The sequence below is a fragment of the Dromiciops gliroides genome, chromosome 3, assembly GCF_019393635.1.
Source record: "Dromiciops gliroides isolate mDroGli1 chromosome 3, mDroGli1.pri, whole genome shotgun sequence".
NCBI lineage: Eukaryota > Metazoa > Chordata > Mammalia > Microbiotheria > Microbiotheriidae > Dromiciops > Dromiciops gliroides.
Genome location: NC_057863.1, coordinates 505,551,340 through 505,565,325, shown reverse-complemented (window position 1 = coordinate 505,565,325; position 13,986 = coordinate 505,551,340). Strand labels below are relative to the sequence as shown.

General features: G+C 39.5%; 1 protein-coding gene across 2 annotated transcripts in view; it reads left to right on the top strand.

Annotated features, from left to right (window-relative positions):
• CCDC15 (coiled-coil domain containing 15) overlaps positions 1-7,662 on the top strand; it is a 56,674-nt gene extending 49,012 nt beyond the window's left edge. Inside the window, exons 10-12 of one of the 2 annotated variants that reach the window (XM_043999239.1) lie at positions 1,906-2,082; positions 3,869-4,017; positions 5,327-7,662. In XM_043999239.1, the coding sequence (XP_043855174.1) occupies positions 1,906-2,082; positions 3,869-4,017; positions 5,327-5,448 (448 nt within the window). In that variant the 3' untranslated portion in view covers positions 5,449-7,662. The remainder of the gene's footprint in view (positions 1-1,905; positions 2,083-3,868; positions 4,018-5,326) is intronic. The other variant, XM_043999240.1, reaches the window with a different exon arrangement.
• The last annotated feature ends 6,324 nt before the right edge of the window (positions 7,663-13,986 follow it).

Here is a 13,986-nt window from a genome sequence, read left to right as displayed (position 1 = left end):
AGTCATACTGATAATCCTTCAAGCACTCTTAACTTCCCAGTCTATTCATTTCCCATGACCTGCTCCTCCACTCCACTTCGGCTACACACAGGAATGGTCATATCCTTGATTTTTCTATCATCCCAAGTGTTTCAAATCCTTGTTTAGGAACTCCAAAATTTCTTTATCTGATAATTCAGTCTTTCCCTGTGTTTTATAACTTCTTACGCTGTTATTCATCCTTATAACCTCCTTCCTCTCTGCCCCTCTTTTCTTCCTCAAACTATTACTCCTTCAATGGCTTCCCCCTCTTCTCACTATTAAACCAATTAAGCTCTATAGTCTCTTCTAATTCAAATGGTCTGCTCTCTTGTCCTATCTCCAAACACTCCTTCCCAAACTCCAAACCTGGATTACTCCTACCATCGACCTCTTTTTTTTTTAATTATTTTTTTTTCATTGACCTCTTTTGCTCTTAATTCATGTGCTCCTAAACATAGCTAGAGAAAATCATGAAGCTTTTCTGGTTAGGTCCACTACACATTTGTATTTCAGAGCTTCAGCTGTATCCTCACTTCATCAAGACACCTTCCTAATTGAGTTTCTGTTCTACTCACCACAGCAACTATTCCAAACTTTCTTATCCCCTAAGCCTCCCATGTACCCCTACCCTCTCAACTGAGGACCTCATTTTGTACTTCTCTGAAAAAACCAAGGCCATTTGTTGAGAGCTCCCCACTTTTTTCCTCTTCTTCATCTGTCACTCAAATATCTTCCCCTATTATCTTTACCTTCACCCCTGATTCTTGAAGAAGTGGCCCTTTTTTCCAAGGCCAATCCCTGCCAATTCTCCCTTGATCCCATCTCCTCCCATCTTTTCCATCAGATTACCTCTGCCATCAACCCTACTCTTTCTCATCTTCAAGCTCTCCCTAGTATCTCCTGGATCCTTGCATGCTGCTCACAGACACACCCATGTCTCCTCCATCCTTAAAAAATCCTCACTTGGTTCAACCTTCCACAGCTGTATCAGCCAATATAGCTATCATCCTATTTATCTTCTCTAATTCTTGGCTAAATTACTTGAAAAAAACATCTGCACTCAGTGTCTCTGCTTCTCTCTTCTCACTCAGTCTTCTAAACCCTATGCAGTTTGGCTTCTGACTTCATCATTCAACTAAAATTACCTTTTTCTAGTGCCCTTACCAAAGATTTCCTCATATATATCTTTGATGTGCCTAATTGTGTGAATGTTGTTGTTCCCATTAGGAAGTAAGCTTGTAGTACATTTGTAATAAGTGTATTTTTGCCTACCTTTGTATCCCCAGCTCTTAACACACTTTTTAGCACACAGTAAGTGTTTAATAAATATTAGTTGACTGACTGACAAGACTAAGTGGTGTAATGAAGAGCCTGATAGGCTTGCAGTTAGAAAAGACGTATATTTGAGTATTGATCTGGCACTGACTAGTTGTGTGTCTGTGGGCAAATAACTTACTCTCTCTCAGCCTCAGCTTTTTTATGTGTAAAATGAGGATAATAATACCTGTTGTATTTATCTCACAGGACTGTTGTAAGGGTCACATGAAATGAAGTTTTTAAAGTCTGTGCTTAGCAAGCCTTAAGACCTTATATGAATGTCATTTATTATCAATCTTGGTCTGAGAAATTATACAAAAATCTTTGCCAAAAAACTTCTTTCATTATAATCACTATTCATTTCTCTCTGAAAATGAGTTTATATGTAAAAGAGTGTGGAGAGACTCTTGTAAAAGAGACTCTCCAATTACCTACTTGTAATTAAGGACTAAGGATCAATGTATTCTTTGACTCTTGGTTTTTTGGTGGGGCAGGAAATGGTTCCAGAGAATTGAATCCAAGGAGCATTTGGCCAAATTACCCAGTGTGTTCATATTTTGTCCCTAGAATTAAGAAATGGAAAGAGCAGCAGCGTTGCATTGAGGAGCAAAGGATCCTGAGAATGACCTATCAGGAAAACCTGTATTCTGGGGAGAAGACATGTGAGATATTAGCTGATTTACAATTAGAAGATAAGAGAGGAGCAGCTATTAAAAAGCAGCAGAGAAACAGAGAATGTATCAGGTATCTTGGGAGAAATGCTCAAAGCTTACTACAAACTTAAAAGAAGCATAGTTCTATCCCTTTTCAGGAAAAAGGAGGCCACCTATGTTTCCACAATACCTTACCTTCTCTTGGTGATCTCATCATCTTCCATGGGTCCTGTTATAATTTCTATGTAGATTATTCCCATATTTATATATCTAACCCATGTGTCCTGAGCTGAAATCCCACCGCATCAAATGCCTTTTGGATATCTTGAATTGATTTTCTTGTTGGCATCTCAAACTCGGCATGTCCAAACCAGAACCTATTATCTTTCCTTTAAAACTCTCCCCTTGGGCAGCTAGGTGGTGCAGTGGATAGAGCACCAGCCCTGGAGTCAGGAGTACCTGAGTTCAAATTCTGGCCTCAGACACTTAACACTTACTAGCTGTGTGACCCTGGGCAAGTCACTTAACCCCAATTGCCTCACTAAAAAAAACAACGACAATTCTCCCCTCTTTCTAAGTTCATTATTACTATAGAGGGCACTCCCATCTCAGTCACCAAGGCTCACAGACTCAGTGTTATCTTTGACCCCTCACTTTCTTTTTTTTTTTGACCCCTCACTTTCACTCATCCCACATATTCAATCCTTTACCAAGTCTTGTTACCCTTTGCAACATCCCCTTCTCTACACTCACATAGCCACAGTCCTACTTCAGGCCCTCATCACCTCTTGCTGGGACTGTTGCAATAGGTTTCTAATTGGTATCCCTGCTTCAAGTCTCTCCACACTCCAATTCATTGTCCATTCATCTGCCAAGGTGATTTTTCTAATGCATAGGTATGACCATGTCACCCCCACCACCTTCTTCCCATTCAGAGAGGACCTTCAGGATAAAATGAAAACTCCTTTGTTTGGCATTTAACATTCTTTTTAATCTAGCCCCTTTCTACCATGCCAGCCTTCTGATGTTTTACTATTCTCTAAGCACTCTATGTTCCAGCAGCTTTGGCTTCCTTGGAGTTCCTAGAATATGAGACTCCATCTCTCCTCTCTATGTTTTTGTACCATCTGTGTCCCATAACTGGAATGTTTTATTCCATCCCCTTCACCTCTTAGTTTCCTCAAGTTCCTTCAGGACTCAGATTCAATCTTACCTATTCCAGGGGGTCTCTCCTGGTCCCCCAGCTGCTAATGCCTTCTCTTAGAATGCTTTCCACTTCTCCTGTATCTTTTTTCCTGCCAAGTTGTTTACATATCGTTTCATCCACTAGAATTTAAATTGAGCTCCTTGAGAACAGAGACTTTGTTTCTGTCTTTGTATCCCCAGCATTTAGCACAGTGCCTGGCACACAATATTTTCTTTTTGGGGATGGCAATGAGGGTTAAGTGACTTGCCTAGGATCACACAGCTAGTAAAATGTCAAGTGTCTGAGGTTGGATTTGAACTCAGGACCTCCTGAATCCAGGGCCAGTGCTCTATCCACTGTGCCACCTAGCTGCCCCCATAGTATCATCTTAATAAAGGCTTCTTGACTTGTCTTGACTAGAGTAGATTAGGAGTTAGGGAGAAGACAGTACTTGATAATATTCCAGAAGACTATATTGTAGTTTGGCGAGAGAAGGAACTAAAATACAAAGGCACAAACTGTTTCATTCAGGAAGTCACCTAAAGCAGATCAGTAAATCAAATCAAACCTTCTAATTTAAACATCAGTACTTTCTGCCTACCTTGCCTCTTCTTGCCATGTGTCATAGACTGGCACATAGTAATATTTAGTAATGTTGGCCGACTGACTAACCTTGCTATGTTTTTAACAGATATATAGAAGCTTTAAGAGCCCAGATACAGGAGAAGATGCGGCTGCATAATATTGACTTACCTCCATTGTGCTGCTGTGGTTCTGATTTCTGGGATGCTCATCCTGATACCTGTGCCAATAATTGTATCTTCTATAAAAACCATCAAGGTATTTTTAGAAAAATGGGAGATCTGATGGCCAAAAGTTGAGACATGCTAATAAGGTTGTTGAAAATGATTCATACTTCTCATCTGACCTTAGTATCTATCATTTTATTTACTCTCTCACATTAGAAAACTGTTTTCAGATTCAATCCTTATTATTTAACTTGTGAACAAGGCCCATTTATTACACATTAGGAAGGTGGAATAAATGTTTACCTTACCAAATAGAACAGAATTCTAGCCATTTCCAATCTATGCAGTATCCAGATGTTCATTAATGTCATTTGTTGATGATTCAGAATATAATATTAACCTATTCATGTAAAAAAGTTTTTAATTAATAAGTTTATATTATAACTTAGGCCATAAAAAATGCCTTTTAAAACATCAGTAATTTCCCAATATTACCACCCCTACCCTTAAATTCTCCCTTGTAACAAAATATTATAAAGTAAAACCTCATTTATGTGAAATATACACCATTCCCTATAAGTCTGCACCTCCTTCCCAGGGGCAGGGAAGTTTTAAATCGTCCATTTTGTTGGGATATTGAGATGATTTGGCAAAGTAACAGCTCCATCAGTAAGAACCCTAGCTGGCTAGAAGCATTCCCTTCTAATCTTGGGAGAGCAGATAAATCGTCATCCATGTTTTTATGTCCTGTTCAACAACAAAGGCACTTGTTTCTAGGGCCCAAAATAGTATATGTGTGAGATACTTTCAGTGGGGTACTTCCAGTGGAGTATATAAGATACTTTCATTGTCTTTGATAATGGTGGCCTAAATCATTTGAATATCATTCCAGTTACTCCCTCTGAAAAATTAATATTAATTGATGTCCATAGTAGTTTGTATGTGACTATGAGTTGGTCTCTTAGTCTCTCCTAACCTGTTTCTTCATCTATAAAATGGTAATAATACCTGCAATACCTAGCTGCATGGATTGTTGTAAAATTATAATGAAATAATGGATGTAAAAACCCTTTGCAGACTTGAAAGTGCTGCATAAGCACTAAAGATCAGAGGTTGAACTTCTGGAGATGAGAAGGGAATTTCTTATTTCATTCATTGGCATAGGAAACTCCCTGCAAGAAAACTCCCCCTACCAATGCAGATTTGCATCTGTCCTGCAACTTAAAATATTAGGGAGTTGCTTGGAGGAAACTACCGAGTGGTAAAGTGATGATAACCAATCTATTTATTTATTTGGTTGATTGAGTAATTGATTGATAGAACTACTGGAGTAAAGTTGGGTTGTGGAGACTATTTTGGAAGTTAACTTTTTTAATCGGTGTGAAAACTCTTGTTTACAGCATATACTCAGGCACTACATTCTGTTATCTCATCTTGTGAGATTTCTGAAAGTAACTCATCAATGCGACTCGCTATCCACAGTTTTGCATCTGCATGCAGACGGAATTGGAAGATTCTGTAGCATTAAGAATCTGGCATCAGGTCAAATCAACTCTTCAGAGGGTATTTGGATTCAGCTGATCAGGTGTATGATTCTAAGGAGTGGGATTGCCACAGGTATCTACCTACTCTGTTGGAAGTTAGCCCTTGACTGATGGACTACACTGTGTCTTATGACAAGAATACAGATTGGGGTCTAAACATAGTTTCTCTTATGTGTAAATCACATGGGTGCTATTGTTTTAAAAGGTTACCAATCAGGCTGATAGTACCTGACTGCTTTCTGCTGCTGATTGAGAAGAGGTTTTGTGAAGACTTCTCTCTCAGCGATTCTGAATCGTCATCTATTCAGAACTGGCTTTATTTCATTCTTCTGACCAAAGATAAAAGTATTTGGATGGGGCAGGTGTTCAAGTGAATTTCCAAGTATTAGCAGTTATCGTTTTCTTTTCTAGTTGTACATAAGAATCTGAGTCAAGCAACTTTGGATTTTGAAACACATTATCATTTCAAATATTTCTATCTTCTATGTTACAAAAAAAAAAACCCTAAAATTTTGCTGCTTCTCTAATCCCATGACTATTAACCTTGGAGGCAGAGTTTTTATTCACATTTTTTTCTTTAGAAGGCTTAAGAAAAAGTAAATAGTTCTTCTATTATCCTTGTGTGAAAGAAATAATATTTGGGAAAGTGAAACTAAACTTGAAATAAATCAAGTCTTTTCTAATGTCCCTATTTTGAATCAATGAATGAAATACCGGTTTCCCAAAGAGCATGTAAAATAAAAATCTCTGTCCTTGATATGAGCTTGGTTTGTCATGGCAGCTTCCTCACCTGTTTTCATCTGGTAGGTAAGTTAACCGGGCAGGTGCTAGTCAGAACCTAATGATGAAACATTTAAACTAGATCTGATAGATGCCAAAACACCTAGTAGTGGGTGCCAGAAAAAATTTGTAAGCCATTCTTTGACTTAACCATTTTTTTAACCAATTAATCAGTTCTTTCAAAATGCTTGAAACCAATATGTTCATAGCTCCAACCTTAAAGAATTCTTCTCTTGACCTTTATTTCAGTTTCATTCAGCAAATGTATATTAAGCACCTTATCTATGCAAAGCACTGATTAGATGCTCTATAATATCCTTTCTTCTTAACTCAAATATCTGGACTGTGTGGTCTATAAAATCTCTTGCTGCTCTAAAAGTTTGTACTTGTGTGGGCTTGTGATTTGCCTGTGGTCACTTGCTGAGATGGTAGTGGGACTAGGGTAAGGTTAATCTTTACCTAGGCCTAGTGAATTCTGCTTCCCCAACCAGGGCTTCTCACTATTCTAGGCTCAGCACAAATTCATCCTTAGCTGAAGTGTCAGCACCATGGTCGTGGTTTACTATATAGTTAGTTTTGCTTTTATGGTACTAGAGAATTATTGTCCATATTGTCCATAACTGTCCTCCAGGAAGAAATCTAGGTCCCATGTTCTCTGACTATAATTCAGCAGAATTTGTTCAGATTAAATTAGGAGTCTAAAATATAAGTTTAAGGAAATGAGAGCTTCTAAGATCAATTCTGCCAGTTCCCCAGATTAACACAGATTATCATTTCTTGGACTTTACCATAAGAAAATTTCAGAAAAACTAATTTTGGGGAAAAACTAATTTTGGGTCTGTTATGTGAACATTGGAGGGTATGCTGTCATTTCAATAGGAAATTTGAATAAGAATCAACTTAATTTTTCTACTAAAATTCCAAAATTCTTTACATTGCCTTTGATATATTTGGTCACCAGCAACTTTGAAAGAATATTTATATATGCCTACTTATTAAATTCAATGCATTTAACTCTGAAAATCTCTAGAGATTCTTTTGTTGGGTTTTCCACTGAATTCTTTTTAAACAGAGACGACATAATATTCTAAAAAAAAAAGTAGTTGCCTTTGGAAGTAAGAAAATCACAGTTCAAATCTAGCTCTGCTAGTAACTGACTGAGTGACCTTGGCTTAAGCTTTCTGAACCTCAGTTTCCTTATCTGTAAAATCAGGAAGCTGGACTAGATGACCTCTAGCATTGTTTATTCAGTCAGAAAGAAGATTCCCACATTCAGTTCTTGGCTGCTTCTTTGATTCTTTCTAAGAACAAAACCCTGCTTTTCAATTTTCTTGATGTGTTAGATGGATAATTTATTTTATGTACCATAATCTCCTGGGCAATAATTCTGAAATTCTTTGATGTTGTAAATAAAAATGGTTTTATAATTTTTAATATTAATTTTTATCTCTGTCTCTTCACTTCACAAACCACATGAAATATTTGTCTGTAGTGGACCAGTGATAGAATTGGATTGTAGATAGTGAGACAAGGAAACATCTGCACTTCCTCCTAAGCTCTCTTGTGACAACTCCATTCTGTTCTTACCATCAAAGCCAATACTGAATTACTGATAGAGTTAAGGTGGGGAGACGTAAGTAGAGGTTGAGAAGGAGTATGGGGAAAGATATTGTTATAAACTCAGCAAGGAAATCTTAACCTCCTTAACTCTTTATCCAGAAGATATCTTTATTGAATTTGTATACATATCAGTTGGGACTCTAGAGTACTTTGTGTACCTGTTAAAGACATTCAGAATTCTAGCATGACAATGAAGCATGAATTTTCCTTTAAGAATACAGTTAGAAGGGGCAGCATGTGGATAAAACACCAGCCCTGGATTCAGGAGGACCTGAGCTCAAATCCTGCCTCAGACACTTGACACTTAGTAGCTGCGTGACCCTAGGCAAGTCACTTAACCCTCATTGCCCCATTAAAAAAAAATCAAGAATACAGTTAGAAGACCTAAAATGTAACATGTTTCCCTGAATAGTTCCACTTTATGACTTGCCTAGTAATTTCTTTTCTAGGCTAAACACTCCCAGTTCTTTCAGTCAGTCTTAATAGCCTGATCTCAGGACCCTTCACATTTCTGGTTGCCCCCCCTTGAACGTTCTCCAACTTATCAGTGTCCATCTTAATGTGTGTCCAGCACTGAACGCAGTACTCTGACCAGAGGAGAGGACATTGGGACTATCACTAGCCTAGTCCTGGATACACCACTCTTACTGGTATCTAAAATCACATTAGTTTTTTCAATTACTATAACATAGTAAATATAATGAGCTTTCCATTAAAAATCATGTTTTTCAGGTGAAATGCTTTAGTTATATCTCTACTCTCTTTTACTTGTAAAATTGATTTTTTTAACCCAAGACTTTAATAAGATGAAATTTATTAGGGGTAAGTGTAGATCCAACCCAGCATTCTAATCCTTTAAGACCTTTTTGGAACCTCACTGTTATCTAATGGATTAACAACTCTTGGCTTTGTATCAATGTCATCTCCAGATTTGATAAGCTTGCCACCTGTCCTGTTTTCAAAGACGTTTTTTTTTTTTTTTAAGAAAGATTTACCAGGGCAGCTAGGTGGCACAGTGGATAGAGCACCGACCCTGGATTCAGGAGGACCTGAGTTCAAATCCGGCTTCAGACACATAACACTTACTAGCTGTGTGACCCTGGGCAAGTCACTTAACCCCAATTGCCTCACCAAAAAAAAAGAAAAGAAAAGAAAAAAAAAAACGATTTACCAAGAAGTGTATATAGCAAGAGTAGTAGTTTAAAAAAAATTCCCTCTGAACTTGGGGGACACTCTCCCATTTCATATAAGTTTCCTGGAAAGAGGGGGTTCAAACCTTAAAGTCCGGTAGTAGTGAGGCATATGTGTATAGAACATGTTGTCACAAGACTACCTTTCCAACTCCTGGCTTGGAAAATCCAATTGAGAGTACTGATAAAAATAGAAAAGGCCAAGCACAGATCCCTGGGGCAAGATGAAAGCGTGAAAAGACCCAGAGAAGCCTGTATCTTTCTCATTCCCAAAAGCTCTAAAAATGCACCTGAAGCAACAGTGATAAAACTAAGGTGAAATGGCTATAGTTCCTCCATCTAGTCCAGAGCTACACAAGATTCCTAGAAATCTGCAAAGACTCTGAGTAGAGACATGCCAGGATAGGTTAAAGGTGCATCATCAAGTCAGTTGGAGCTAGGATACAAGTCCAGATTAAGGCCCAAGCAGCCCAGCAGAACCATAGCAGGAGACAAAACTAGTCCTACTCAGTACAAGCCACAGGCAAGCCACAGCCCAGCACTTAGGCACCTGGTGCCCAAGCAAGAAACAGAGCCAGACCAGTGACTTAACAGCCCACTGCCCAGGGAATATGCTGCAGGCACTACAATAAAATGGGTCAAGGCAGCACTAGGAAAGAAAAGTATCTTGGACATTTTTAAGAGGTCTGGTATAAATGCAACTGACAACTTACATTTGGGTTGTGTCAAAGGATGAAGTGAACTCGAGTTCCAGGACTGTACAAGGAGGAGACAGAGAAAGAACCAAAGCTAAAACTGAAGTTGAACCACTAAGAGACTAAGCCAAAACCTTACACAGGATAAGAACTGGACTTAGCCAGGAATCCAGGCCCACCCATCCCATTCTAGAGTAGGGGGGGAGGCAGCTAGGTGGCACAGTGGATAAAGCACTGACCCTGGATTCAGGAGAGTCTGAGTTTAAACCCAGCCTCAGACACTTGACACGTACTAGCTGTATGACCTTGGGCAAGTCACTTAACCCTCATTGTCCTGCCCCCTCCCCCCAAAAAAGTAGATGTAGAGTAGAGGAGGAAGTAGACTATTCCTAACACAAAGTTTCAATCCAGACACTTAGATTGGCAGTGTGACTAAAAAGAAAGAATTGAACACAATGAAGCAATAATATGGATTGAAAGAAGCCCAAGGGATCAACACATGAGAAAGGAGGCTAATGTAATAGTGCAAGCAAGAAGCATCCTGGGATAACTAGGTGGTGCAGTGGATAAAGCACTGGCTCTGGATTTAGGAGGACCTGAGTTCAAATCTGGACTCAGACACTTGACACTTAGTAGCTGTGTGACCCTGGTCAAGTCACTAAACCCTCATTGCCCCCTCCCCCCCCAGAAAGCATCCTGAACTAGGGTGGTAGCCATGTCAGTAGAGAAAAGGAGTCAAGTGTATGGAGAAATAAGATTAGGCAACTGAACAGATATACAGGGTGAGAAGGAAAGGAAGGATTTGATAATGCCATGGTTGTGAACCTGGAAGGCTTAAAAGGATGGCAGTGCTCTTAACAGAAATAGGGAAGTTCAAAAGAGGGGTAGGTTTGATTTCCTCTTTCACTGATGGCTAGAGGGGCTAGTCTGGAAGCAGGTCTGGTGGTTTGGGACCTGGGCTGTCCTCATCAGTGAAAGAGAGGTAATAATGGTCAAGATATTGGTGGTGGTTTAACTCTCCTGGTACATGATGTCCTTTTTCTATCCCTCAGGGCAAGAAATTGTTGTTTGTCCTTCATTCTCGAAGAGGGTCATGACTGATGTCATGACTTGCAATGAATTAGATTTAAGTGAAGAAGAGCTATGCAAAGTCACCAGCCTCACTTTCTCCTTCAGAGCCATCTGGGTCCAGTGGCAAGATATATTATCAGGATGACTGGAGATGACTCTGAATGTTTAAAAGTAATTTGGGTTGGGGGCAGCTAGGTGGCACAGTGGATAGAGCACCCGCCCTGGATTCAGAAGGACCTGAGTTCAAATCTGACCTCAGATACTTGATACTTACTAGCTGTGTGACCCTGGGCAAGTCACTTAACCCCAATTGCCTCACCAAGAAGAAGAAGAAGAAGAAGAAGAAAAGAAAAAAAAAAGTAATTGGGGTTAAGTGACTTGTCCAGGGTCACCCAGCTAGTAAGTGTCTGAGGTGAGATTTGAATTCAGGTCCTCCCAACTTAAGGACCAATGCTCTATCCACTGGGCCACCTAACTGCCCCTCCTCAGGAAAAAAAATTAAGAGAGAAAGGAAGAAAAAGGAAAAGAAAGATAGGAAGGGAGAGATGGAAAGAGGAAGGGAGAACAGGAGAGAAAAAAATAAACTGAGAGTCATTTGCATAGAGATGGAAACCCATGGAAGTTGATATGGTCACTAAGTGAGAGCACAGGAAAAGAAGCTGCAGGACAGAGGTTTATAGTATGGATTATGAACCAGCAAAGGGAATTGATAAGGAGAGGTTAGGCAAGTAGGAAGAAAACCAAGAGAGAGAGGTCTGGACATGTCAGAGAAGAAGAAATATCCAGAAGATGGTGGTTAACAGTGCCAAATGTGGCAGAGAGGTCAAGAAGAAGGAGGATTTTTAAATTCTTAGAAAAAAAATTTAGAAAAAAAAGAATGAGAATTTGGAAAATTTAGAAATTATTTAGAAAAACTTTGGAAATTAGGAAACCCCTGGTGATTTTGGAGAAAGTAGTTTCAGTTTTGTGTTGAGCCAGATTGCAAAGTTTTGAGGAGTGTGGAGAAAGTGAAGACCATGGTGGGGCAGCTAGGTGGCTCAGTGGATGGAGCACTGACCCTGGATTCGGGAGGACCTGGGTTCAAATATGGCATCAGACACTTACTAGCTGTGTGACTCTTCGTGGGTCACTTGGCCCTCACTGCCCTGCAAAAAAAAAAAAAAAAAAGAAAGAAAGAAAAGAAAGTGGGGACCATGGGTGTAACCAGCTTAAGTTTTTTTCCCAAGACTTTGTAATCTTTAGCAATGTTTTCTGCATTCAATAGTGGATTGTCATATGGTTTGACAAGCTCTGGGAGGTTCACTGTCATGTCTTAGATAGCTACCTCAGGAAGACAGCAGACTTCTCTACATTGTTATCAGATAAACAAAGAACTACTTAAATACTCATTCTCATCTGAGAGACATGAGCCCCCATTAGAACCAGAGGATCATCAATTTAAAACTGGAATGGACCTCAGAAGCCATCTACTAAAGCCACCTCAGATGAAGAAACTAAAGCCCAGAGAGTTAAAGTCATTTGCCTGATGTCACATGGGTAATAATTAGCAGAGCTGCAATTTGAACCCAGGTCCTCTGATTCTAAACCTAGCACTCTTTCTACTGCACCACACTATCTCCCCATTACTTGTCTCCTTCTCTGACCCTCACTATATGATCCCTTACCTTCCAGTGCTGTTGGATCTGTATCATTATTCAATAGAGAACAAACAACTATTTCTTCTTTGGTAGGTCTGGCTCCTTCCTCTTTGGGAAGTGCTTCATATTTTTTACTCCTCCCAAAGTGTTCTGTTAGACTTTCCTTCTCTGTGTGATGTTCTCCTACCTTGTGACCTGACCCAGGTCAAGATTCCCATCCACCTTTCCAAATGCTTTATCTTCTTTGTTTTCACATTGAAACTTTTCTTTTTCTTTTCTTTTCTTTTCTTTTCTTTTCTTTTCTTTTCTTTTCTTTTCTTTCTTTCTTTTTTTTTTGTGAGGCAGTTGGGGTTAAGTGACTTGCCCAGGGTCACACAACTAGTAAGTGTTCAGTGTCTGAGGCCAGATTTGAATTCAGGTCCTCCTGACTCCAGGGCCAGTGCTCTATCCACTGCTCCACCTAGCTGCCCCAGTTTTTCTGGTTTTATGCTTTTGTTTGATTTTGAAGTTTGTTATGTTTTATTTGTTTGGGGGTTTTGTTTTTTCTTTTCCTTTTTTTTTTTCCTGTGCTCTTTATTCCCTATGATGACTCTTCACTCTCAAACTAGCTCCTTTACTTTCTTTTAGGGGATGCACATCAAGCAGTGAGCAGAAATGCAGATATCACACTCCCTTTCAGACTGGAACAATATCTTCATGATCTCCATGCTTGCTGGAAGTGAAAGCCTCAGTCTGTCACTGGTAGAAGCTCCTGTAGGGAGCTGCTGTATTTATATATGCTGCTTTTGGTGTGTGGTCTTCCATGGGAGTTTTCACTCTAACTGTTAGCAATCTGACAGCCCCACCCATCTTTCTTCATTTTTCTTACACACTTCTTACTTTATCTTACCAGCTACCTCAAGTTCTTTGCTTCAGTTTAAGCCTTTATATTTCTCTTTCTTCAGTTTTTCAAGTCTTCCTAAAATTCCCTCCCCCAATTTCAGTCTCTAGCCTTCACAATTCCAAAGCCCTTCAATTCACTCTTACACCCTTTCCCTCTATTTGTTCAAATCCTCCTGCTCCTTTTCCCACGAAATTTTATCCCATGTAAGCTGTGTCCCATGCTGTTGTTTTTCTATTATACACTAACTGCTTAAATCTGAGAAGCTTCCTTTGTCATTGGGACTATTCTACTGTGTTAATTATCTGCACTTCATCACTGTGTACTAGGTAATTTTTGATTGAAAAGGACAGGACATTCTGTCAACCTTTATCTGTCTACTAGGTCCAGAGTCTAAGAGCTGGTGCTTTCATTACTGCCTCCTACTTGGGATATAAAAAAAGGGAAAGGACCTATGTTAGGGTGGTTGTTACTGCTTTTTGCTTTTTAAAAAAAATTGGGGGGGGGAGGCTAGGTGGCGCAGTGGATAAAGCACCAGCCCTGGATTCAGGAGTACCTGAGTTCAAATGCGGCCTCAGACACTTGACACTTACTAGCTGTGTGACCCTGGGCAAGTCACTTAACCCCCATTGCCCCGGAAAAA